Source organism: Phalacrocorax carbo, chromosome 7 (genome assembly GCF_963921805.1).
Source record: "Phalacrocorax carbo chromosome 7, bPhaCar2.1, whole genome shotgun sequence".
In the NCBI taxonomy this organism is placed as follows: Eukaryota; Metazoa; Chordata; class Aves; order Suliformes; family Phalacrocoracidae; genus Phalacrocorax; species Phalacrocorax carbo.
The window spans coordinates 3,182,900-3,206,883 of record NC_087519.1 but is presented as its reverse complement, the minus strand read 5'-3'; the positions used below and the strand labels follow the sequence as shown (position 1 = coordinate 3,206,883).

The window sequence follows — 23,984 nt, the reverse complement described above, 5'->3', positions numbered from 1 at the left end:
AAGGCATAAAATATACCTGTCAGACAGCAACTGGGCACAGGACAGGTACATGATGTGTAGGAATGACCACACGCCCAGGAAAGAATTGTGAGATGATTCCATCCTCCCCCCTTCTGAGCTCCTCAAACTTGAGACCTCACCGTTCTTCACAGCTGGATGGTGCTAGTCTGTTCTTTCAGGAAGGATCTTCTGGCAAACCCCCAGAGCATCCCCCGGGTAGTTCTTTGAGTAACCCAGGATGGACTCTTGCACCCTCAAACCCACTATCTTCCCCCACTTAAAAGAGTCTTAATGAATTGAGCAGTTAGCTGAGAAAGAGAAGCCAAGCTCAGCCTTGCCCGTGGCCTGTAGTCCTTCCACTCTCTTTACACCTTCCCGGGAAAATGGGTGCACAGAGAGTTCTGCAGCTGGGAGAGGGGGTGCAGACACACCGTGTCACCTACTGACCAAGAGCATATTCTCACCGTCCAGGACACAGGAAGAACAGCTTTCACCAAGAAGCAGTTTACCTTGCATTTACCGCAGGTTTAAGTCGTGCACACTGGCAGGTACTGCAGAGTAGTGTGACATGCAGGAATTTATACCTTAGCTCACTCTGCAGTAATTCTTGAGACATCCCCTATCCTCACTACAACACAACATTAAGCTTTTGTGTATAATGCCCAGCTCATGCCTTAGGGACATTATTTTTTGCAATGATTTCATTGTGCACAAAATAATCAGAAGTGATAGAAGCCTGTTGTACGGAGCTACCTCTGAGGTGTCGAACAATTTGGATCCTCACTGTCAAACCCAACAGAGCTAGAGCTATCTTTCTGTAGAGGACTCATATCACCAGAATTACAAGGCTTTTAAATAATCCATTGTGAGCTCTGCCTTTCAATTAAGCAAAACCTCACCAGTCACAGTTGAACCTGAATTCATAAGAAAGATCACCTATTTATTTCCGAGACTGAGACGAATAGTGTCTATCTCAAGCACTATTTGCTTGAGACAGATTTGAAACAGATTTGCCTGAAGTTGTTCTGTGTGTATGCGTGTGTGCGTGCAGGCACGCAAATTAGGGGGTATTGCTTGCATACATAATTGAAGGAGACTGTTTATATTTTAAGAGGCTGCAAGATTGCAAGGTATGTTTGCCATCATCAGCAAGACAGTCAGGTCCCTACCTGTCTGGTTTGAAATTGAAGAATGTCCGTATCAAGGGCATATTTGCTTGGGCATCAATTATCCCCACCTCCCTCTGAAGCCTACACAATCCTGAATTGGCTATGAATGCTTAACAGTAATGGACAGAAAAAGGAAAAAATCAAGTGGGAGCTGAGAGGCTTAGCATCTTGCAGGCATGGCGAGGAAATGTGGGCACTCTAGTCCGTCAGGATAGCTCAGGCCAGGGTGGTTTTGCTGTTCAGGCTTTACTGCGTGTGAGGGAGTGAGGAAATCTCCAAATAGCAATTTCAGCAGCTGGTATACAAGGCAAGGAGTTATAAAAGGTAACAAACAGGATAATAGGGAAGAGTCTTAAATTCTTCCTCTTTTCCAGACTCAGAAAACTTATTCAAGCCTGCAACAGGACAGTAAATCCAACCTATCTCATGTTAGGTGCTCAAGTCTGGTTGTGGCTCTAGCTCTTGGTAATGAGAACCTCAATAATCAGGCCCTAAAAACAGAAGAGGAAATAAAACATCAAAACCTGACCTTTTAAATGAGGTTTATTTCGGTTTAGATATATTTGCCTGATATTTGTTTTCCTGACTATTTCACACATACATGTACTGAATGAAGAGCAAAAGTAGGCACACGAGAAGAGAAGAGATGTCTATTTTGACAATGCTGATTTCATTACAGTTCCGTAGACTGACTTGGGGATATTGATTTCAGTCTATTTATACATCTGCCTCAAGTGTTTTCAACAAGGTAATTTGCCACGAGACATAAACTGAAGCAAATTAGGTTTCATTTTTAAAGTCCCCTTGCAGTCTATAGATTTAACATGAAAACCCAATCATAAAAAGAGCCAAAATGATGGATTTGAGTAAATATATCTCTATTTTTTAAACTTCAGTGAGTTGTTATACATACATACAGGCATCATATGCTAGTTCTAATGCCCAGAAGACTGCAGTTACAGGATAAGGCCATATGTCAGATTGCTTCAGACTTTCGCAGAACTGTTGAACAAGTTAACAGGCACATACTTAGTAGCTGGCTGGACTGAGGCTTACGGTTCAGAACCTGGGGTCATTTAAATCAAAGGTTGCAACCCAGAGGAACAGCCTGTGTTCTTAATTAAAACTACAGAGAAAAAGGGAGCAGGTGTAGTTAACTGAATTTCTTCCCAATGCTTTTATTTGACCAGTCTTGATTTGACAGTCCCTGCACTAGTACATAACACGATGTACATACCTGAGAGTGTTGGTAATATTGCAAGGACATCTCTTGTTGCATTTGAGGCCATAAAACCCTTCTGGACACATTCTTTCTTGGCAATAAATCCCTTTAAATCCAGGGTCACACATACACGCTCCATTTACATGGTAACACTTTGCACCATTTTGGCAGTCACATCTTTGTGTGCACTGAAAGCCGTATGTCCCAATAGGACACTCTTCTTGGCACCTGCAAGGAAATATGTGAGACAGGACCCAATCAAATGCTATAGACCAGTCTGCTTATGACTTTTACACGGGAATGTTTTTGTTAATGAATTAAGTACAAAATCATTGCTCTTTTATTTAAGTAATATATTATGAACTGATGATATCATTGGAGCGATGCGATATCTTGGGCATGTAAATTGCCGTTAACTGAAAGTGCATTAATCTCTGTCCAATTATATCCTGCAAAATTTGCATTAGTTAATATTACCTTCGTTAACAAAGTGCATTCTTGTTGCCTGGACCTTGACAATTCCATTCATCAACCGTAAGAAATTGATATAGAATAAGATACTTTATAAAAAAACCCCTCATCTGTTTGCTTTCTCTTTATTACAGAAGGATTGTGCACCTTTTTTAAAAGCATATGGTCCTCTTAGTGATAATGAGGATTGAAAGGGAATGCGGTCTATTAAGCAATATTGAGTAAAGTGTTCTCCAGCAACGTATAGTTTTACTTTCCCTCTATGCTGTCATTGCACCAGCTTTACACCAACTAGGAGCAAATATACCCCTTTGTCTTTTGCATGTGTTCTGAGTAACTGAAGCTCAAATTTGCTTTTCATCTCTTGCTCCAGGGATGCTCAATAGTATAAAATCTCAAGACAAATCACTTTCACACTCCTTAGTGTAGTATCTTCTCCAAAATTGCCAACATTTTTAATATTTGATACACATAAAAATAGAACCTGCAAACACTATACACAGGTTGTTTTAAATTGCACCTTCCATGCACTGTTTAAAATATTTCCCTACTGGATACATTATGAAATCTGCCAAAACGTCTGTTGCATTGTCCTATACAACCAGTTTAAGTGTTCGTAATATTTCCTACTTTGAAAAGCTCAGCTAAGGTCCTAAAGAAAGCAACAGATTCTGCGTTTAACATAATTCAGCGGTTTCAAAATTCTGCAATGAGTCAGTACTAGAGTTTACATGATCCACCGTGAAATACAGATACGCCTTTTCGGTTAATAAAAGAAGAAAAAGAAGCCCAGAAAAGCCCAATTCCCTTATCGCATGGATGCCAGATATTGGAAATTGCCTATCAGCATTAATTTAATCCTGAGCATTGATTAAAGTGTATACTGTAAACTCAGTGGATAGAGGCAATTGTTAAATGTCTTTCTGCAGGTCATTTCACAGCTGGCAGGTGAGAGTTAATATAATGATCAGTAATAAAAGATTAATGTGTGATGCAAGCCAGGCAAAACTGCAATGAACACAGTCAGTGTATAAGAAGAGCATTACTTTTGCAGCTTTGGATTATCACGTTCTACTAAAAATAACTGAAAAAAGCACAAGTCCTAGCTAGTGATTTAATTGCAGCAAGCACCAACACAGTCCCGAGTTACACTATCCAAGTTCAGGAGTCCATATGAGACCCAGGGAAGAGAGGAGCCTGTGACAAACAGGAAGGGAAAGAGCCCGGGGGATCACCAGCGATGCTGGCTGCTGGCCCTGCTGCTCTCAGGGTAGTTCAGCTGCAAAGGAAATAACCAGCAAAGAATGGGTAACGTTAGGACTGAAACGCTTAAAGCAAATGAAATGCAATGACAAACATGTTAAGATGCCTTATGTCTCCAGTGCTGTACACAGCTCTGCTAGTTAGCAGGAGAGCACTGTACTCGATGAGACAAATACTTGGTCAATAGTGCACTATATCATTCTATATTTATAGAAGATGAAGCATTACCTAGCAGGAAGAAAAGCATCTGGAAATGAAATATTGACGACCTAATCCATTTACATAATTAGCCTTTTTCTACTAACAATTTAACCAACTTATTTATTTGGAGATCAAGCAGCTACCACTAATGAATTTTATACAAAGAATAGTAATAATGACTCCTCTGGAATGTAAGAATAATCACAGCAGGAATTAGCTTTCTACTTAAACATCTTTGCTTTGCAACATATCAATCTAATGTGTCCATAGCACCATTAACAACCAGATACATTGTTCAATTAAATTACAAAATGAGCTGCTAAGCCCTAGTTATGTGTCTTGTTTAATTTACATTGCTTTCTGCCTATCTGGGGAGATTCGTATTATAATATCCACTGAACTTTAATATGTACTATAATTATTTGGGTTGGGATAGGATAATATGGCTGTCACCTGTAGAATTAATGGAAGCAATTTCACAAAATATTAAACATAAGACAGCCTGCTTAACAGATGAACTTAGTACATACACCTACATTTTTTCCAGACAAATTTTTTTTTCATGGAATAAAGCTGTAAAGTTTTTTAGGCTTTTCTGTTTGTTTGTTTTGAAGTAATGATCACATTTATGTAGCTCAGACAAATATTAAAAGCCATCCAAAAGACGCTAACCTGGAGATTGCCACTCTGTCGATAAAAGATACAGGTACAAACACAACAAGAAGAGAATAAGACCGCTCACGTTGTTATAACAAATGTGGTATTTATTCTGTTAAGGCTTCATCTTTAGGTTTAATGGCAACATGGAAAACAAAGCTAAAACAGTACGTTCACGTCTCCTGTCAGCCACTGCATTCTTAGACACCCCATCCTCAGCTTCTAACTGTGCTTCTGCTATTATTCCTTTCGAGTTTGTAAAACATACATTTACATGACACATCCAGTCATTTTAGCAGAGCACAAAGCTGCCTGGAGTTATTAATAGCGCTTGCCAATTTGCTGGGTGCGTAGTGCAGTGCCGCTTCCCGGAAAACAGGTAGGCAACAAAGTGTGGCAATTACGCTTACATAGACCTTTACAACCCTTTCATCTCCACAAATATTTATCTAACTCTATGTTATTATCTTCTGCACAAGACGATGAACTGTAGTGTTATATAGTACTTATTGACAATTAAAAAAGGTGATAGTAGATAAAGTATGTTAAGGTTTCATTGTTGTTATTCACAATATCTGTTATTATTATGAGAATTTTTTCAGTGCCTTGTAAAATTTTAAAGAAAACACTGTTTTGTTGTGCAGCAGCATTCTCCTGCTATACTTGCAATTGTACCGCAACACTGCAACGGTTGCATGAGATCCAGAAAGTAGACTTTAAGCTAAAATGGTGCTGACTGATCTGTCCCATTGTCCATGCTGTATGAACACATAACGAAGGAAAGCAATTTAGACTTTTCAAAGCCCTTGTGCCTCCTCCTGCCCTCACTGAAATTAATGGGCAATCTGCCATTAGCTAACTGTAGTTAACAGCAAGGAAAAGGTACACAAGCCTGTTCAGCGCAAACCATTACAGGCAACGCGCGGTCCTAGCCCAAGTAAGAGGCAGAACTCCAACTGAATATAATGGGCCTAAGGTTTTGCTTCTCTTATTCAAGGCTGATTAAAGGCTGGTAGGCAAACATGCTTTAGCCATCTGAGAACCCATCTGAAAGGTGGGAATTTCCAGGCTAACACAGTTTTTCCTGCTGCTAGAAAAGCTTTCCTAACTGCTCGTTTACCTAACTTTCTCCTGTTCTCATTCACCCTTCCACATGCCTCCGTTTCTGCTCTTCTGCCTCTCCCTTCGGTGTCTATCTTTTACTGCCCTGCTCCAGGAGGGGGCAGGTGAGCCACTCCTAAGGGCTTTGCTTGGGTGCAGGTCCACAGTGAGACCTTCCCTTGGATTCTTTTCCACCTCCTCCAGCTGATCATGCCTTATTTTCTCCCTCCCTGCTTCTTTCTTCCCAGGCCACATCTCCCTCTCGAGTCCAAATCTCTCTCACTTTTCTCCAGCTATAGATCTGAAGAGCCCGCACTCCCACTTTGCTCAAGAACGATGCTTGTGAACTCCGGTCAGGGCTGCCCTGTAGTGCCTCCTCTCCTCAGTCTCTTCCCAAGCCACTTTCTCCAGCCCCTCTCGAATGGGGGATCAGCAGCAAAAACCTCTGCTTTTGTCAGCAGGCAGAACTAGGTCTTCTGCTTTCTGCTTGCCATCCTCATCCCCAAAGGTGCAGACAGTTCAGCAACTCCGTTACTATTCTTTTGCTGTGCCACATGCCTGTTGCAGAGCCAGCTCTTCTGCTGCACGTCCTCCCTCGCGGCTGGGGGCTGTATTGGCAGCCAAGCAAAGATGCTGGCTCAGCTGCAGGCTCCTGGCTGGGAGACCCCGACAGCTCTAACGCTGTTGATTCACCTACAGTCAGAAATCCGTCTAGGTCTGCATCAACCAAATGAGGAGTCCCGGAGACAGAGGGCCTCTGTCATCCTTCCTGAGCAAGTCCAGGACTGGGGATGGCTTGCGATTGAAGTGTGGACACCAGTGTAAGTGTCCAGGCTGCTCAGTTGCTTCCTTAAGTGAAATCGTCTCCAAAAGGTGAGAAAGAGAAAGCTTTGGTTAGCAACAGTAGTTGTATGGGAGCCTATAGCTGAAATCATTGTCTCCAGATGGAGGATGGGGGAAGAGAAACACTGATGTTTTCTCCACTAAATTAATTTGAAATAATTAGCATTTCCACCATATTCAACCACATGCAAATCCTGACATAATCTCCAGAGCCCCCTCCAATTACCGCTGTTGACAAAATGGAAACAAGGAACTTCTGCATTTAATGGGAAAGAACACGGCCTTCTGAACCCCAGCACAGTGTCGAAGGTTGGTCTGTTTGTGTGCTATAAAGACTCGCTGATTGTACGATGAAAGCAAGAAATAAGAAAATAATTCCACTGAGCTTTGCTGCACAGAAGTACAATTGTAGCATATGTCAGTATGCTGATACTGGCTTCTTCTGGCTAATAATAAAGGGAAGATACAGGAGGAAGGGCTTTAGCACAGCATACACTAGTGAGCTGTGCCCACGGTCTCTGGAAACCCTGGTGAGATAGTCCAACCCCTAGTGAAAAGTGCATAGGAAAGCTTGTTTAACTGCAGCCTCCCCACCACTGTTAGCCCTGCCAGCAGGATTAGGTGGAGGGCCAAGGCAACATGTGTTACAATCCCACCTTGACTTTGGTGTGTAGTCATTTTGCTAAATCGCCGACACTTTTGCAAAATGATATTATCATCTCCTCTGACTGATTTATGGGAGAAGGCTCTCATTTGTAAATTTTGAGGGTTTATCCCCTTTTGTTGGTGTCTGAGATGGATCAGTGCTGCAGCAGCACAGAGGGGCTGAGGGAAACATTAAACTGCTGCATTGCTTACTCTTGAGGATATTAATGTGTATAAATATAGTTCATTTACATATCTTGTAAACATGTAATGCTCCCTATTAAATTTATCACTGTAAATATCTAAATTGAATTTAATCAATTAAATTTTAGAAGTAATATTTAAAACACCCTGTAAATGGAAAGCATTGCCAATAAAAAGTAATAGCATTGCCACATTTATAATGCTTGAACTGCTTCAGAAGGATGAACCTAATTGGAGCAATAGAAAAGTAACACCATTTTTCAGAGAGTGAGATTGTCCTAGAAGGGATATAAACATTGCCAATTCATGGTTAAAACTAAAGGCTTTGGGAGTTTGATTTTTACCTGTCTCCTATATAGCCAGCTGTACAGATGCATTTTCCTGTCACGGGATCACAGTGTCCTCCGTTGTGGCATGGACAGTCCTGGCTGCAGTTAATTCCAAATGTTCCAGGAGGACACGGCTGTGCACACACCAGCCCCTGGTAAGGTTACAGAGAGAGCGATATTTCAGTCAACATTCAAAATGCGATAAACTTCTATATGCAGATTGGATATCTATTGTCCTTCTTGCTAAAACTAGATCTAAGTGTAGCAGCAATATTTTTTCTGTTTAAGATGTGCTAAAGACAGTCTCAGAATTCTGCTCCCAGGGTAAATGTCTGTCTACCCTGTCTCCAGAAGGGATTTTTCTTGCCGCTGTACAAGCACTGATAATTGTCTTCGTCGGATCTCCCTCATAAACCGCAGCTGTGGCGGCAGAATATTCACTGCCCCTCATATAGATGCAGGAAGGCTTGGGAGAGGTTAAAAGCAACCAGAGAAGGTTACAAAGCTGCATATGAGCTGGTGGGGTTTTTCTGTGAAACAGAGAGTCAGAAAAGTTGTTGGACCTACCCTGGGTGTCACAAAGTGAACATTTGGGAAGGGGGGGATTGTTGGAAAGGCTGCACTGGGAGGATGAAGTTCTGCTAGTTGTGATAGTCTGTGATGATCTCCTCTGTTCAGGCAGCTCCACTTCATCCATAGAAGACCAAATCCAACTGCTGGAGAAGACTTCTACTGTTCTTCAGATCCTACCTTCTCCATCCCCTCTGCCCTCATCCAGCCCCCACTCTCATCTCGTCAAGTAGTACAGAATGGCATCTGCCAGTGCCTAAGCCTCGGAGGAGGCAGGATGGGGGACAAGAGATTGGGGCAGTTGCAGAAGGCCACCAGTGATGACACAGAAGCAACTTAACTCTCCACACCAGCACTGCTGAAGTGATTTTGCAGTGGAAAATCTGCCTAATCCCTGAACACTGGCTGGATGCATCGTCCAAAACCCTCCCAGCTCCTTATCCCCAACCTTGGAGACATATCTCAGCCCCCGACCTGCCTCATATCACCTCTTGATGGCTACCTCCTTCCCCCATTTTATGCTCCCAGCCCTCTGCTCTTCTGCCTCTTTACTCGAGTCCACCCAAAATCCTTGTTGCAGACTCCCTTTGTCCTCTCCTTCATCCAGACCTAAATGTCCATGTTAGAGTTGTTTTCTCCTTCCCTTCCCTGCTTAACCATCCCTGAAAGTGAAGAAAAGACAGACTGTCGTTCTCGGTTGTGCACTCTGGCGCTGCTCATCAGGAAAAGCAATTGCTGGGCAAGCCTTGTTCCAGCTGTTCAGCCCCAAGGCAGAGAACGCTTATCATGGGTTGTGTCTCTGGAGAATTTATCTGCCAAACTCAGGTGTTTTCCCCGCCAAGTATCACATAAAGTCCCCTGCCAAGTACCAAGGCCTTAAAAGGATTTCCCGAGACTTTCTTAGAAGTTGTATGAATGGGGTTTTTTTATGTGAGCAAACATAAAAGCTGAGGCTGCTGGCATCCGGCTGAGTAACTTCAGCCAAAACAAGTCTGGCAGTGCTGTGATCTGAAGATGGGGTCCTATAATGGAATATGTTTGGCAACTGTAGCAAGTGGTGCTGCTGCCAGTGCCATGCACAGTGCACAGGGATTGACAGAAACGGTGGGTTTCTGTCCCTATTTTTCACTTTGTTTTAATCTCTCAGAAGTCTTACTTCCCTAACCAAGCCCCAGGGGCTCTGAGTTTTGAACAAGGCACATATTAGACAAAACTTACACAAAAGATAAAACAGGCACATAATGGCTGCTTTCGCTCCTTGGGGTTCTCGCTCACCGGTTTGCGAAGTTTAGCCACATCAACAACCCCAAAGTGGAGAGGCTGCTCTTCAGTGTCATCATAAAACAGATACTTCAAGCCTTTCCTAACCAGTGATAGGTGGCTCCTTGGCTGTACAATAGACAGGTTGGCCTCAGTTCAAGAACATTCAGATTACAGTGTTAAAAAACCAGTGTCTCTGGACTTGAGTAATACATAACACTATATATCAGAAAATGGAAGTATCCATTTATCTTGATAATAAATACTTTCTCTCTTCACATCTCAAAAGGAACAGGATTTCTATCAACAAATGATGAGAAAGCAATACTCTGTGATGCATCCCCCCGGAGCCAAGAGAATCTTTAGGCGTACTTTTTGCATTAATATGTGCTAAGGGAATCCAAAACATCCTTCTCTGGAGGATCAAATGTCAGACCAACGTTTTCTGCTGCTTATACATCTAATCAGTAAAGTTCACCCCATCAGCACCTTTTTTAAGGCCCTGATCTCATCAGTTTCTGCTTTTGACATTGTTTGCTCCGTTATTACCATTTTGTAGTATAGAAAATATTTTTTTTCTGCTCCATTTTCTCACACACCCCCGTGTTTAAAATCCACATCAGAAAGAAAAATAGACAAAAGTACAAACTGTAGTTGCTTCATAAAGCCCAGAGGCAACGAGAAAGAAGTGATCAGCAGAATGTGTTGTATTAACATGGCACCATGATGCAGAGCCTTGAGAATGGGACTGGGGACCAAACAGGGTGTGCTGCCAGTGACAAATGTTCTGTCACGTAAGGAAAAATTGCTGCTTTCCAGAGTACAGAGATCTAGTCCTTCAAAAGTGTTTCTGAGAAGCATTGTAAATGCTAAATTTAACATCCCTCCCCACTTCCTGAGAGTGCTTGGAGAATTTAATACTGCAAATGAGAAAGATGTATAGAATTAAACCTGTAAATTGTTAATGAGGCCCTAAAGCAGCCACCCACTAGCTCCCACAGCTGCAAAGACACAGAAGTGGAAAAAGCCCAACATCGTAGTATGCTGGAAGTCACATTTTTTTGACTAGTTCAACAACATATGCTGTTAGCCATCATCCTCTTGGTGAGAAACCCATGGGACAGTAAAATCTCACAGGACACTGTTCGTATAACTTGTTGTGCTTCTGGGAGAGTATGCACTGGGTGGGAGGAAGCAGGAGGAAAGAAATATTACAAGTAATAAAAGAACCAGGCTTTGAAGATGGCGGATCCAAGGAAGGACCTAAGAACCCTAGAATCTCCTCCTGTTCAACTTATTGCCTCCCCTCACATATCCCACAGGCAACCAAGCCCCTAAGGGAGCTGAGCTGCTGTTAATAAGCCTACCCTAGAAAAGGATAAAAGTCTCGGCTCATCCAGTAGCAATAAAATCCAAGTGGATTTGCACTTGTATAAATCCAGGGAGAATTCTCTCCTTCCGACGTGATGGTATATTCAATACATATGTGCAGTCTCAAGCCTCAAAATCAGCAAGTAAAATGCCTGATGTCAAAGAAATCCATGGTGTGAAATAAAATGCATGCTGTCTAGCAATCCCATCTCGCTTGCTCGTTTACAGCCCACTCATGTCTCACTTCCCAAACCATTCCAACCACCAAGAGTTAAAAATATAGCATGAAAAAATATTTTTTTCTCTCTCTGTGTACTGAATTACCAGCTTTTCATTAAAACCCTGGAGAGACCCTTTATACTTAAAATCTCAACATTTACAAGCTGAGTGCTTTTACTTATAATTTCAGTTTCTTTCCCCGGAATACTTGATCTCTCTCTTCAATTTTCAGTTATGCTTGTTTCAAACACCAGTTGTTAACTCTAGGGTTTCTCTGGGGACAGAGCAGCCAACAACACAGTTTTCCGGAAAGTCTCTCTGGGCGCCTCAAAATGCAGAGAAGAAACTCCAAGCTGCAAGGAGCCGGGCAGAATTGGGCCAGAATACATGACCACAGATGCTGTGCAGCCCCAGTGCTGTGGTTCTCCTTTAGGGCCTCTGCTGCATCCTAAAAGACCTCTAAAAACTTCCTGCTTTATTCTGATATTCTTATACCTCTTAGTGATTTTTTAACTTTGCAAAAAAAAAAAAAGAGAAAACTCCTGATAAAATACAGGTAAGGAAGAGTACAGCAAAACAACTGAGATCCTCAGAAATACTGGCATGCAGAAGATAAGGGGAGAAGAAAAAAATACCCTAAAAGTAATATTTTTATGTTAATCACTTTATCGATCACTTCTTAGGGGTAGTACTAGGATGGACTGATAGGCCCTCAGAAACATTTGAATTGCTTCCTTTATGCTTTAGCTCCAGCACTCTGTGGGGAAGTACCTTTGCTTTGTCTCCAGGGAATGCCAGCTGGGGGGAAGGTGCCTGCTTTGTCACTTGAAACGGAATAATGTCACCACCACCTTTGCCATGACTGGCCAAGTTAGAGAGACTCTAACGCTCCAGTTAGAGAGAGATTTTCCATCCACAGCTTCCACCAAAACTGATGGGCAGCAATGTTCTTCTCCCGTGCTGCTGCCTGATACTCACCAGAATCCCACGGTTGCTACTTTTTAACTAAAAGCAGCTGTTTGATCAAATGGAGGCAGCATTTGCTGTACTAATCTAAAGGAACATAAACACCTCTCTCAGCCCTTAAATGTTTCAACAGGTAGAAAGTCCACATCAGAAGCCATAGCTCTATGATGATCCTCACAGTCTTCCATGTATTAAAATAAAAAGTCACAGTACTTGTATGCATTAAAACCCAGCAAGATTGCCAAGAGACTAATTGTCAGATAGAGGAAAAATGCCAGGAAATTTAGTACAGCTAAACGGCATGTAGGTCTGTGAGGCTTGGAAAACCTCAAGAGAGTTAATTATTACATTATTGATAAAGCTGAGGACTTTTAAAATGTTTGGCCTTGCTTTCCTGACACAAAGGATTAAAGGTTAGGGCAACTTGCTCTCTGCAGCGCAATGCCTGATGCAAGCAAATCTATTGCAATCAATGGGAATTATGCCTGAGTAAGGACAGGACACCGAACTGGTCTCTGTGTCCTAAGAACAGTCCTGCTTGAAGGACTGCCTGAGCCACGGAATTCCCCCTGGCTTCTCCCTCTCCCTCTCTCCTGAAGGGGAAACAGGATAGTGCTTTTGACAATGTTGAGCTGAGCTTTGAGCTTTCTCTTCTATTTGAGGGCACCGTCTAAGGGTGCAAGGAATATTCCAAGGAACTATAATTCAGAGACAATTTTTTTGCTCTTCTCCCACACAGAAGTGTAATGAGAAGTCACTGCTTGGTTTTCTGGTATTTGTTTAACTCTGTGATGGTTGCTACCAGTTGTAGATGGGTGGCCTGTCTGTGTAAGTGCTGCGCACACATAACAAAGGTGGTTCCAATTTCAGAATTTGTAGACCCTCGAGACAAGATATAGCAGATATGCACCACAGCACACAGGGAAGGTGTCTGCTGAGACAGTGAACAATTAACTCCTTATTCCAACCTCTAAATGAGGGATGAGTATGGTCGAACTACACACCGTCCATCCAGGGGGACAGGAGCACTCTCCAGTGATGTGGTGGCAGACTCCCCCGTTCTGGCAAGGGCAGCGCAATTCACACTGAGCTCCGTGACTGCCGGGGGGACAGCGCTCTTCACACCTTTGAGGAGAAGAAACAAAAACCAAAGAGATCATTTAAAAGAACTTACAGGAAACAATAAATGAGGAAAATCCACAACACAGGTCAATACAGGAGTCCTTATGCAAATTCTGAAACCTCAGAAAGCCTCAGCTGGCATTACCAATTAGCCAAGATTTCTTTTATTTCTGCTAGGGTTATTTATGTGCCATGGATGCAGTCCTGTAAGGATGATGCATGTGTGTAATCTTTACGCCCATATCAAATTCTACCCGTCTCTACGGGACAACTCATATCCATTAAACTAGCCCAGGAAAGTAAGAGTTGCAGGATGAAGCCCTCAATGTGAATTATGTGACATGGCAATAAAAGAAGCTGCAAATAGAATAAAAGGATGGGATTAAAATGCTTGAAATTTCTCCAGTCACTACTAAATGTTAACATTTGCAGTGTATAATGGACTGGCAAGAACTCTGCATCATTTAAAGACTATTTAAGCTCGTTGGGTCTCTCTCAGTACTCATGGGGGACCAGTGTAAGGCTTGTCCCTGGGAAAAACAGCATGTCCTACATTTGCACATTGGTGCTTTTCAGCATCTCTTCTTTCTCTAATCCCAGGTTCTGAAACTACAGTACATTCCTCATTTAACTGACTATCCTCTGTTGAGGATGTTCATACAACATACTGGCGGTTGGCCCTGCAAGTACTTACTGCTGAGAAATGACATACTAATGTCGATGGGACCACTCCTAATAGCAAGCAGAGTCTTTAACAGCGAGTGCTTCCAGGGCTGAGGGCACAAGTCCATGAAGAAATCAGGTACCCAATAAAATTTTCAAAAGGCATATCATTTATTTATGAGGGTTAATATCATCTTTATTTTCTACCTTCCCTTTCATGCAGCTCAACAAATAATATTAGGCTGCAAAAGTATTAAGTCATCTGTAATAGATCTCCAACGAAATTCAGTGACTAAATTCTCTTTTCCCCTTAAATAATTTTGAAAACATAATTACTTCTGAAACTACTGAAAGATCTCTAATGAGAAGTGATGTTACACTGTGGGCAATTTCAAACTTGGAACTATTGCTTGCTGTCCTAAAATTAATATGCAGATTTTTTTGAATCCTACTGGTAAACTGTCAGTGTGGTGGATGGGGATTTAGCTACATGATTCTCGTTAAAGTTAATAGGAGTCACACCGCTAAATCCCTGCTCACTATGCTAAAAATTTACCCCCCAGACAGTAAGCTGATATAGTTAACAGTGATGCTTCCTCAGTTAGATTGAAAGTCAAATAAGTTGGGGATGGTAAGTCCCATTTGATACTGCACTGGACTGCTAATGAGTTGAATGTCCAATTGCTTATAAAAACTCAGCTGTAATTTGGATTGTATTCACATACTGAAATTAGGAACCGGTACATTTGTACAAGCTGGAAAATATAATGGATTTTTAAGTTCACTTTAGCACTAAATTTTATTTTATTACGCAGACAGGTATAATTAGCAGTAAAAGAGATTTCCTTTATTTCGTCTCTCTGAAATTTCGTTACCTGATTTCCACAAAGGAAAGTGTATACTACAGAGATTGTGTAAATTTTGCCAATTACTCATTGCATTAAAAGCGGTCAAAGCAAGGCTGTTAAGTGATGCAGAGTAAAATACACCTATCATTGAACTTACAATACCCCCGTGTATCCGGGAGCACAGTGACATTCTCCTGTTTTATGGTCGCAGGTAGCTCCGTTGTGACATTGGCATTTAAACTGGCAGCCCTTGCCGTAGCTCCCAGGGTCACAGAGCTCTTCGCAGCGCCACCCTCGGTACCCATCTGCGCAGACGCAGGCGCCGGTGATGGGGTTGCAGAGAGCCTCATTCTGACACTGGCAGCGGTTGCTGCAGTGGGGTCCCCAGTGCTCGCTATCGCAACCTGGAAAACATAGAGTCATTTACCTGTATGATGAGGGAAGTGTGTCGCAAGCGTCTCATCTCAGCCTCTTACGCGTAGGTTGGCCAGCAGGCAGTGGTGCTTAACACCGGGAACCTTCTAAAGGGCCCTAAACTTTCTAGGATCACAGAATGGTTTGGGTGGGAAGGGACCTTTAGAGGCCATCTAGTCCAACCCCCTGCCATAAGCAGGGACATCTCCAACCAGACCAGGCTGCTCAGATCCCCGTCCAACCTGGCTTTGGATGTTTACATGGACAGGGCATCGACTACCTCTCTGGGCAACCTGGGCCAGGGTTTCACCACCCTCATCGTAAAAATGAGAACGACCCCCCCTGATCCAGCAATGTACTTCAGCATGCAAGGATACAACAGCACTAGTTATACACCTAAATCTGAGGACTTGTTTAACACCCATATTGGATCAGGACCTAAATCTTTTAATATCCTGTTTCTTAGTGCTCTTAGATAGCTGGAAGGAATGAATTTATAGTGGAATCAGATGTAGAGGATCACATCCTGACCGCAGCGTAGTTAATGGCAGGTAGTAGTGCCAAGCAAATCCTGTAGATTTAATAATGTCATCAAATATTGTTTCTTTACACTGTTCCCATAAGATAATAAATATGATAATCTAAAGAAGGCTTTCTCCTTTGGTGTTGCTTTTGTTGTTGCTGTTTTGGAGGTTTTTTCCTGGAGTAAAGAGATGGTAGGGAAGAAAATAACACCGGAGACAGGATTTGATGTGGCTGCGTAAACCAGGCTTAGCAATGAAGGTATGGAGGGTGTACGTCAGGTAATTTCTGTGCTAGTAACAGTACGTACTAGCATTACAGAAGGGCCCCAAACCTGATGGCCATTGACATGGAGGGGAGGTTCCCTACACAATGCATTAAAGCACAGCGAGAACCCTTCACGTGACAGTCCTGCCTGATCCCTTCTCCTTGTTTGTGGACCATATGCAGGACGAGAGAGGAAAATCAGCGTTACAGAAACAGGTTGATCCCGATCTGCTATAGAAACAGCAATCAGCACCTCATAAAAACACCCATTTAAGGTGTATGCATACTAAACAGCTCAGAGTAAGCACCCAGAGGTTAAGGTTTTCTCAGTAAACGGTCAGCAGAAACCCAAGTATTTCTTCAGTAGTCCTACCCTCCGCTTAGTAGCCTTTCAATATAGCTATGTCAAGGGTGAAGAAAATCATCATTCTATTCAGAACAGAGCTGCTGGCTAAATCCCTGCTAAAGACGCAGTTACAGATCATTTTCCAGGTACAGTTGGTTGTGCTCAGAGAGCTGGTTTCAATTAGGCCAACAACTCTTCTGCTAGTGTAAAATCCAGCGCCATGCAGGAAACAAGTGCGTAATCCCAGCAACAGGGCTATCTGCAAACTCTTTTATTTGCAAACATGTAAACTAATCCCCAGGTGACACTAGCTGCTTCTCAGGCCTGTATCTCTGTTTCCAGACTTAGAGAGGTAAATGTAAAGCCCACTTAAGCCTGAGGTTCTTGTCCTAGAAATTTCATAGACCTCCCCTTCTACGGCAAATGGCAATAAATCCACACCAGACAACTATATCTATCAGTTAATTTTGGCAATCTTTTTTTCCCTTCTCCTTGAGAAGCGGGATGCTCATTGATCAGTCTGAGGCTACTCAGCAGAAAAAGAAGAGAAAAATACTTTACTCAACTGGCATTGCTGATTACCGATTTACAACCTTGTGTTTCTTGAGCAACGGTGTTAAAGGCCAAAATAAACCCATGAGAAGACAATTCCAGGGTCTCCAGAAGGATCTGCAGGGTCTTACAGGATGCACGTGCAGAGAGAGATGGTTTCACATCCTGCAGAAAGCAGAGCGTGCAACATACTCCCGTGCACAATCCTGCTTGTGCCTCACACAGGAAATCTTATTGCTTTGCCTCATTTTTCCCACAGCTGTAAACAGGGATGATAGTTCCTCACTAACACCGCTGGGAGCTGAGCAAACAAAATCTTACTCTTTATAAGTCTTAAATTATTACTGAGAATCTGTGGAAAGAGATGATCTATCTTTATTTCACATAGACATTTGCTAGGACTCTGTAAGCCTTCTGGGGCAGGGAGCAAATCGGCTGGAGCTGGTGGAGTTTCCCAGCAATTTCCGTTCCAGAAACACTGATTTGTTTTCCACAGAACTTGAACATCAAGGGATGCAGTTCCGCACCTCCACAAAGGGTACAAATCTGAACCACACAAGCACAGACGATAGGCCTTTGCGTGGGGAAGCGGAACGCAGGATTCAGACTTAACCCTGCCTGCTTCAGGGACTTGATTCCTACCTTACCACACCTCACATTAAAGCCCTGACTGCCAGACTCTGGATTGCTCTGGGCTGATGCAATTCCAGCTGCAATTAATGTGCTTAATATGAATAAATAACACTCATTAGAGGATGTGACTTGTATTTCTGGTCTTCCATGTCTCAGGTGAGGGCTCCAATCATCAGATTTGTCTGCTCGGTTTGTGTTTTTCACTTTGAAAGAAAGTGAAGGAGAAAGCAAACCTTTTATAGGAAGACAGAACCATTTCCCATCATCAGCTCAAGCATCTTGTTTCACATGTACAGCACCTGCCCCAAAACACAATTCCTTTTCTGAAAACCAATCTTATTTGAACACTTATTTGCTATTTATATTTGGTCCCGTGCTTACTTTCTCCCTGTACCAAATTTCACTCCACAATCTAGCTGAAGGGAAGAGCAGAACGCTGAAGTAAAGAGCAGAAATTCCTCTAATTGGTTGTAAAATCATAAAAAACCCAAATCTGGATAATACAAGAAGCCTGCAGTGACCAGAAAACCAGCTGGCAGTTAGATTTTTTCCAAAGGCTTCTAAGTACAAGGCATCAGTGAGCACACATTGTAACATTCAGTATGTTTAGCCCAAAGTAGCTAGCCAAAATGTTTTAATTATCTATGAAATAAAACAGCTTGGCATACCAGAGAGCTACTGAGAATGTGAATTTCATGGGGATTTATTAGGGAGAGGACATAAAAATGAGAATTAAAGTACATCTGAATGCTCATGGAAGACACAGGAAAAACAGAACTACGGAAAGATGGGGCTTGTACTGGGTCTCATTTATAATGCCTGATACAGCCTTTGCACTTGTTGGGCTCCTTTTCATGTTCCTAAAACTACAAGCAGGTTTTGACTACAGTTCTCTAAATGGTTTGAAACCCGAGTAATAGTATGTGTGTGTGACATACATATAACAAGGCGAACACAGTGTGTGCATATAACCAAGGTGAGCATCCTGTTGTCTCTCTGGTGACGGGATCATTTAGACACAGTGACAAGTTGACCCCGTCTAGATTTAGGTCTTTACCTCAGATGGTAAAGATTTTCTGCTTTTAGCTATCAGTTCAAGCCCTATATGTGACACAGTGAGCAGAGCCATTTAATGCAGTATGAATTCATCCACTGCTGATTAATTGCAAAGGGAATTAGAGTGAAATTTGCTGGCAATGTGTTAGTGTAAAAATTGTGATAATGAAATATCACCCTCAGCTGATTTTACACTGCGGTGATCTCACATGAGAATAACATCTTTGCTGCTCCAAGTTTATCAGTTCCTCCTCTTTTCCCCTTTCCTGTAAGTCCCACGTGGCAGTGACAGACTGTGGAGCTGAAAGTAAACTCTTCACCTGTGTGTTTTCGTTGGGACATTATGTGATATTTATGTGGTGGTAACTCACAGATCTGCACTGTGGTAACTTCAGTACCTTTACAAAGGTAGGCAGATACAGAGTTGATAAGCTAAATCCGAGTAGTTATTCATACAAGTCATTCCACTGAGCTCAGTCAGACCACTCGTGTGTGAGACTACTCAGGTGCATAACTAGCTGTGGGATTGGGATCTAGTAGTTCCAGTTAGAAAATTAAAAAACAGAAGAAACCAAAGCAAGCAAGGCATATTTTTTCTATATACATCAGTGTGGCAAATCCTCGCGATAGTGATTCCAGTTTCTGAGATACAGGGCAAAGCAGCCTTGGAGCCACGGAAGCCCGCTGCCCTTCAGGATTGTCAGCACCGCTCCTCCTACGGGCACAGAGAGGCCACAGCCCAAGCCTCGCACAGTTTAATCCTGCTCTTGTTGATAGCCTCTATGTGTTTCCATAATAGAGATAAATAATAATAGCAACAATATGTGAACAGGAAGCTGATTAAAGCTTACACAAGTGCTATGCTATAAATGCATATGCCATTAAAAATGTCAAAATGATACAGACTTTAACTATACCACGAATATGAAAAGCAACCTGAGAGTGGTGGTGTCAGGGAGGTACAAATGCTCCCTTCAGACACTGCGTGGATGTCAATACCATAAGAGATGAGTCTGAAATAGCTAGCGCTCTCTTGGGAGATGCTACATTAAAGGGAGCTGCCGTATTTCAGGTCATGTGCTACCATTGCCTGGCAAATGTGCTAACTTACTCACTTTTTCTCCTTTGAAAATATGACTAGAGATTAATTGCCACCAATAAAAATGAATATAACTCCGTAAAGGATGATGCTGGGTGCCTAAGCATAATTACAGTTGTCTGCACACAGTAGTATGACAGGTGAGAGATTCATCCCTCTGTGGAAAGCTTGCACGATACAGCAGAAATGTTTTCTTCCTCTCTACATCCCTCCCCCCACCCTGAAGCCTCAGTGGCTTGTTGAAGTGAGGGCTAATTACAGCAGGCTCTGCATATCTGCCGCTATACTCCGGCATGACACCCTGTTACCAATTCTGTCCTGTTAAATACACAACGAGGACACATTGGAAGGGCTGCTCCACTCCCAAACGGCTCTTTTCCCCTCTAGGAATGATTAGTGAATTGCTGTGTTCTGGGTCAATAGAGCTACCCAGTATTTAGTGCAGCAGCACAAGTCAGACAAAGATGAAGCAAACACACAAGTTCAAAAATTCAGCAGATAAATAAAATAAAATAAATCCTGTCCCAGGGAGAGGCAACATTTATCTAGTGACTTATCCCAACAGGAGAGAGTCAGAAGTGCTCTTCCAGTGCTTTTCCATCACTGCACAGATACACCATTAATATGAAAACAGCATCTTCTATCACAGCAGCACCAGAACCTGTGGCCTTAAGGGCTATGCTTATCCTATTCTCATTAGCACAAGCCTGCATGTGCCTCTTTTTCTAGCTAGTGACCAGTCCTGCATTCCAGGTGTGCCAAGTCAGTGGGACATTCACAAATGTTCTGCAGAAGGCGCCGCTCTAAAAAATCGGGTGCTTGCTTTTCTTAGCCTAAGGGCTCGGGACCGTACTTGGCTGATGGTGATCTTCAATTCATCCACGTTTTAAAGGAACCTTCTGCAAATTTGCTAAAGCAAGACTGTAGCTCATAGTCAATAATCAATATTCTGGAATATTTCCAAATCCAGTTTGGAATGCTTAAATGAGATGCTAGCCTTTAAAAAAATGCAAATGGGAAATAAAATTGACTTACTAAATCTAGGAAGACATAGTTTAAGATAGATTATTTTAGAATTTATTTTGAAATTAAGGCTAGATTCTCCCCATAATATAACTGTACTGCTGTAGAATGATTATATGAATACCAATAAAATTGAAATGCAGCCCGAACTCTGGGTGGGTTCTTTTTGGTATAATTCAGTTTTGGAGTCTTACTGAGTTTTAAATGGTTGGCCCAGCGAACGCAAAGCAGGCACAGAAACAGCAAAAGCTAAAACATATGCCTGGCTGTAGTGAATAATAAAAAATTAAAATAATCAATTAGCTTTTTATTCCCTGCACTTAGCCCAATAGGAAAATTATAGTCCCTGTATTGAGCTGATGTCTACTCACTGTACAAACATGATTCATTCTGGCACGGTTCAGCACCTTTGGAAACAGAAGCCCAGCCTGCAGTAGGTTTGAAACAAGGTCCATGAAGAGGGAATCCCCTCACAATGACAGTTCACAGCACTTTGTGGTTGGCTCCAAGCAGCGCTGAGTCCCTCACGTGCTGGCACTGCAGGTAATACCAATACACTTGTAAAGGCATGAGCCAATATGTTGAAAAATCACTTGCTGAACTGCTCGATTCTAAACAACAAAAAAATTGTTTATCTTATGAGACTGTTTACCCTCGGAATTTCTAACACACGTTTATGGACGATGGCTGTCCTCAAAATAACCCAGGTTTTCAGAAATTCCCTTCAAAAACGTTCTTATAAATGCTCAGAGACCAACATTCTAACCCTGTGATTTCAGAATGAGGAAACCTCACCCACACAACAGACACTAGTGGGTACAGGCAGGTTAGGCCACACTGCTCAGATTGCAGCTGATTTTCTTCTTCATAACCGTATCAAGGTACTGATAATCTACCATGCGACAACATGCCTTGCTCAGGTCTTCCAAGTGAGAGAGGTCCTACCTGTCGAAGAAACAAATAGCTTGGATTTCTGAAAAGAAGTATTTTCTTGGGGGGCAATGAAGTTAATAATAGATTTTAATAAATAATTCTGCTCCAAATAGAATTTAGGTTTCTGAACTGTGTCACAGGCAGGTAGTTGGTAGCATTATTCATTTTCCACTGTCAGATGCTCTGTCCGGTCCCTGACAAGTTCTCTGCTAGGCAGAATTTACCATCTCCAGTCTCATCTGCAGGTTCACTCAGTCTATTGGTTTGAGAAATAGCGGAAAGGGAATTTTGCTTAAATCAGTAAGGTAAAACAGTAGGTTTTGCTTGTTAAAGTACATTTTTATATCCTTTTCACCGACGAGCTGGGACACCTTCCAGGGACAGAGCAAGAGCTTGAAATCTGTCAGAGCCCTGTCCTGCACCCGGGGGTGCGCTCACGTGTCCCTGGTGAAAATCCACCTGTACTTGATCAAACCATAAAACCCCAATTTGCAGACACTCAGTGCCACCTCTGGATAATTCATTCCCTATATTCCTCAAAGATTTAATCTGTATTAAAAGCAATCTGCAATTAAAGGCTTCAGGGGCTTAGCAGGACTTCTCTTACAATTGTTCCTAGTCGCAGGCATGGGCCACTGGCTGTTTAATCTCCATGTAGTAAGTGGTCCACGGAGAGGGTGACAGCCTTCTACTCTTAGGCCATTACCCACATGTCAGAGGTTTGAACCGTCTGTGTATCAGCCTGATGACATTCTTGAAAGGATTTTTCATATTCTCCATTTGCTTTTTAAGGAAAAACAAACAAACCAGGGCACATCACACATAAATAAGGCATTTGACTTATGAAGTTGGTGTCACAAAAATAAGGAAATGTCAGATTAAAGGTTGGAAGTGCAACAGTAATTCAGTACTTCAGCCTATGAATTATGATATTTTCTTTAATTATGTGAGCACAGGCTACCGTTTACATGCCCTGGCATTTTCTGTCTTCTCAGCTTGTAGCTTTGCAGCCTTAAGGCTCCTAAACGTGGGTTTCTGGGCAACGGCGTACGCACTAGCATTTTTATTTCCAATGCCAGACTTTCAGTCATGGCATACACAACTATAATGAAGAAAAAGCCAGTCGCAATGTTTACGTCTCTAAGACTGCCCAGAGAATATACTTTGCATATGTAAATATGCATTTGTAAAACTATCCACCCAAGTGGCAAAAACGTGAGGTTCATCTGAGGCTGGCAGAACTTGCAGTCGATCTCATTTTCCAAGTTTATAGATCAGTCTTCATCAGATAGAAAGGAAAAGATGGGAAGGGAACATCAGCCAATTTTTCACCAAATGGATAGATTATTACTCACAGGAGGAAATTAATCTAATGTTGTGCTTGTTTGTTTGTTTGTTTTTTCTGAGAGACAGGAGAACAGCTTTTCATCTTCAGGAAAGATTGTACTGATTCTCTCTGAAGTTCTTTGTCTGAATCAGTTAAGAAACGTGGCTGATTTAGGTCATGATTTAATCTCAGATGATGATCTCATTAGTCATTGACTCTCCAACACGTGGTACCTAATTCAATCACAGCACTTTAGAGACCCTGCAGTTTATTTAGTATCCTCTTCGGAAACATTTTGTTTCCAAAGTAATCCTTGTTTAAAGACCATTCCTACAGTATTCTGTAGAATGCTTAGAACAGTTACCTAGTTGCACATTTTTATTTTGGATAAATGAAAACAAAATCACTCTAAGTCAAAGAAAAGTTGAGTACTTGGATGTCAGCCTCGTCAAATCCCGTAATGAACTCAGGATATTTTGGAAGTGGCAAAATGGGAGAAACAACTTCTACTCCTGACAGATGTCAAAGTGTTGTGTTTTCAGAATTTCCATCATGAGCTATTTTGACAGAGGCTTCAAAAGAAGTGAAAATTAGAAGACAAAAAAAATTCTGAGAATATTTCCTATTTCTTTTAGTACAAATTACTGCTCAGCTTAATGAGCCTTTAACTCTACTGACACTCTAGATG

General features: G+C 42.1%; 1 protein-coding gene across 7 annotated transcripts in view; it reads right to left on the bottom strand.

The window, feature by feature from the left end:
- MEGF11 (multiple EGF like domains 11) overlaps positions 1-23,984 on the bottom strand; it is a 310,110-nt gene that overhangs the window by 91,108 nt on the left and 195,018 nt on the right. For 5 of the 7 annotated variants that reach the window (XR_010373698.1, XM_064456057.1, XM_064456060.1 and 2 more), the window contains exons 8-11: positions 15,282-15,528; positions 13,460-13,616; positions 8,121-8,257; positions 2,407-2,619 (exon numbers count right to left, since the gene is read on the bottom strand). Coding sequence is in view for 6 of the 7 variants with exons in the window: in XM_064456057.1 (XP_064312127.1) it covers positions 2,407-2,619; positions 8,121-8,257; positions 13,460-13,616; positions 15,282-15,528 (754 nt within the window). In the remaining variant the exon portion in view is untranslated. The remainder of the gene's footprint in view (positions 1-2,406; positions 2,620-8,120; positions 8,258-13,459; positions 13,617-15,281; positions 15,529-23,984) is intronic. The other 2 variants (XM_064456059.1, XM_064456061.1) reach the window with 1 other exon arrangement.